This window comes from Kryptolebias marmoratus, linkage group LG16 (genome assembly GCF_001649575.2).
Source record: "Kryptolebias marmoratus isolate JLee-2015 linkage group LG16, ASM164957v2, whole genome shotgun sequence".
NCBI classification, from domain to species: domain Eukaryota; kingdom Metazoa; phylum Chordata; class Actinopteri; order Cyprinodontiformes; family Rivulidae; genus Kryptolebias; species Kryptolebias marmoratus.
In genome coordinates, this window is record NC_051445.1 from 21,436,266 (window position 1) to 21,437,942 (window position 1,677).

Genomic DNA, 1,677 nt, shown 5'->3' on the forward strand with positions numbered 1-1,677 from the left:
GGAGACAGAACCAAACAACTTACCGATTCCTGACGAGCAGCTCGGCGTCTCCCGGCGTCGGAACGGGAGCGGTGCGCGCGGACACGGCCTCTCGGAACCTGGGGCTGAGCTCGGTGACGACCAGCTTCTTCATGCTGCTCGCGATGGAGGAGCCTTTAAAATCCATGAAGTGCGCCGAGTAGGACGTGTCGATGACGAGGCGCCGCGGCTGAACTCCTGGGAGACGCCGGCCGAGGACGAGCGACGCGGCTCGGCCGTTTGCAGTCGCGAGCCTCCGCGGCAGGCCGGACATGACAAAGTTCAACTGGAGTCGCGCGAGCTTCCGAACGTTAGCTTAAAAAAACGGGTTGTGCGCAGGGCACGTGCGGACCAGGCCGGGGCGGTAAGCTAGCTCGCCTTTAAACGACTAAAAGAAAAAAAAAAAACTCGCTCTAAATTGGAGCTTAACTCTCTGTTCTTTCAGCACAAAGTGGTGCTTTCTTTCTTTTCTTTTCTTTTTTTTCGGGATTAAAAAAAATTTTTTTAAAAACCGTCGCACCGCCCGCCGCAGCTCGGCAGGAAAACACAGCAGCGCCCCTGACTTGTCGGGAGTCCCTCCCCTTCCCGGACACAACACTTCCTAGTAAGGTGAAACAAATCAATCCATACACCCCTTCTCACACACATACACACCGAGGCTCTTTCCTCCCACCAACACGACTCGCTCAGATTTAACCCAACATTTAGACGATAAAACTGTCACATTCAGAACACCGGTGTTGTGTAAAAGTGTGTACACCTGTAACCAAAGCGCTCATTGGCGCTTCCTTTAAGTGTGCTCCTTTCTCCTTGCTTCCTTGGAGGTGTGTTATCATCTGGAAGCCCCCCCTTCCTGCCTCCTTATGTTGGACTACTGGACCCTTATGTCTCTCATCCGTGGGACTCTCACATTGTCACCAGAACTAGAGATCATATCTTAACTTGTAAGTATAGTTCGCGATAAAAGTTTTTTTTTATGTGCGTGTCCTTGTTTTATATTTTTTGTCGGAGGTCTTAAAAGCGAAACGCGAGAGGAAGAGAGAGAGGGAGAAGGAGGGTGGAGGGAAAACAAGACAATTAAAAAGATTGACAGGTAGGCTCCTCTGTCAGGGGTGACGCTTGTGGAGAGGGGAGGAGTAAAAATGTAGCAGGAAAAGCCACTCGATGCGTCTGTCTATCAGTTGAGACTGTCTGAAACAGCTTCCAGATCCAGCGCCTTTCCATTTCCCCCCACCGCCACCTCGGATCGCTCCCTGGAGTTTCCCCTCCTCTCCTTCTTCTTCTTCCCTTTTTCTTTAAAGAACCTCTCCTTTCTTTATTATTTAAAGACACTAATATTCTCCTTTCGCGTCGATCTGAGCTGGTGGCGGGGTATTTTTTTATACATATCTATCTATTTGGTAGAGAGGAGAGAAAGAGAGAGAGAGAGGGCGAAGCTTGGATGTTTGTTCCTCTCTTCTCCACCGCATCAACAACCACCCCGTCCTGAAAAAATAACACAAAAAAGAAGAAGAAAGAAAGAAAGAAGGAAAGAAAACCACCAAGATGCGATGAGACGAGCGGCTGAAATCTGTCTCGCCACCCGCAAAACGTAAGTAGGAGAGAAAGCTGCTCGTTCCCCGCATTATTATGATTGTTTTTTCTCTCCCCCCCCCCCCC

At 49.9% G+C, this 1,677-nt stretch overlaps 2 protein-coding genes across 4 annotated transcripts in view; one reads left to right on the forward strand and one right to left on the reverse strand.

Moving 5' to 3' along the window:
- Positions 1-611, reverse strand: part of LOC108232249 (prostaglandin reductase 3) — a 3,985-nt gene extending 3,374 nt beyond the window's left edge. The window contains exon 1 of the mRNA XM_017409890.3: positions 24-611. Within this exon, the coding sequence (XP_017265379.1) occupies positions 24-292 (269 nt within the window). The 5' untranslated portion in view covers positions 293-611. The remainder of the gene's footprint in view (positions 1-23) is intronic.
- LOC108232243 (teashirt homolog 1) overlaps positions 1-1,677 on the forward strand; it is a 39,361-nt gene that overhangs the window by 244 nt on the left and 37,440 nt on the right. The window contains exons 1-2 of one of the 3 annotated variants that reach the window (XM_017409874.3): positions 666-962; positions 1,423-1,609. The gene's annotated coding sequence lies outside the window, so the exon portion shown is untranslated. Of the gene's footprint in view, positions 1-665; positions 963-1,029; positions 1,610-1,677 lie in introns of those variants that run through there. The other 2 variants (XM_017409876.3, XM_037980119.1) reach the window with 2 other exon arrangements.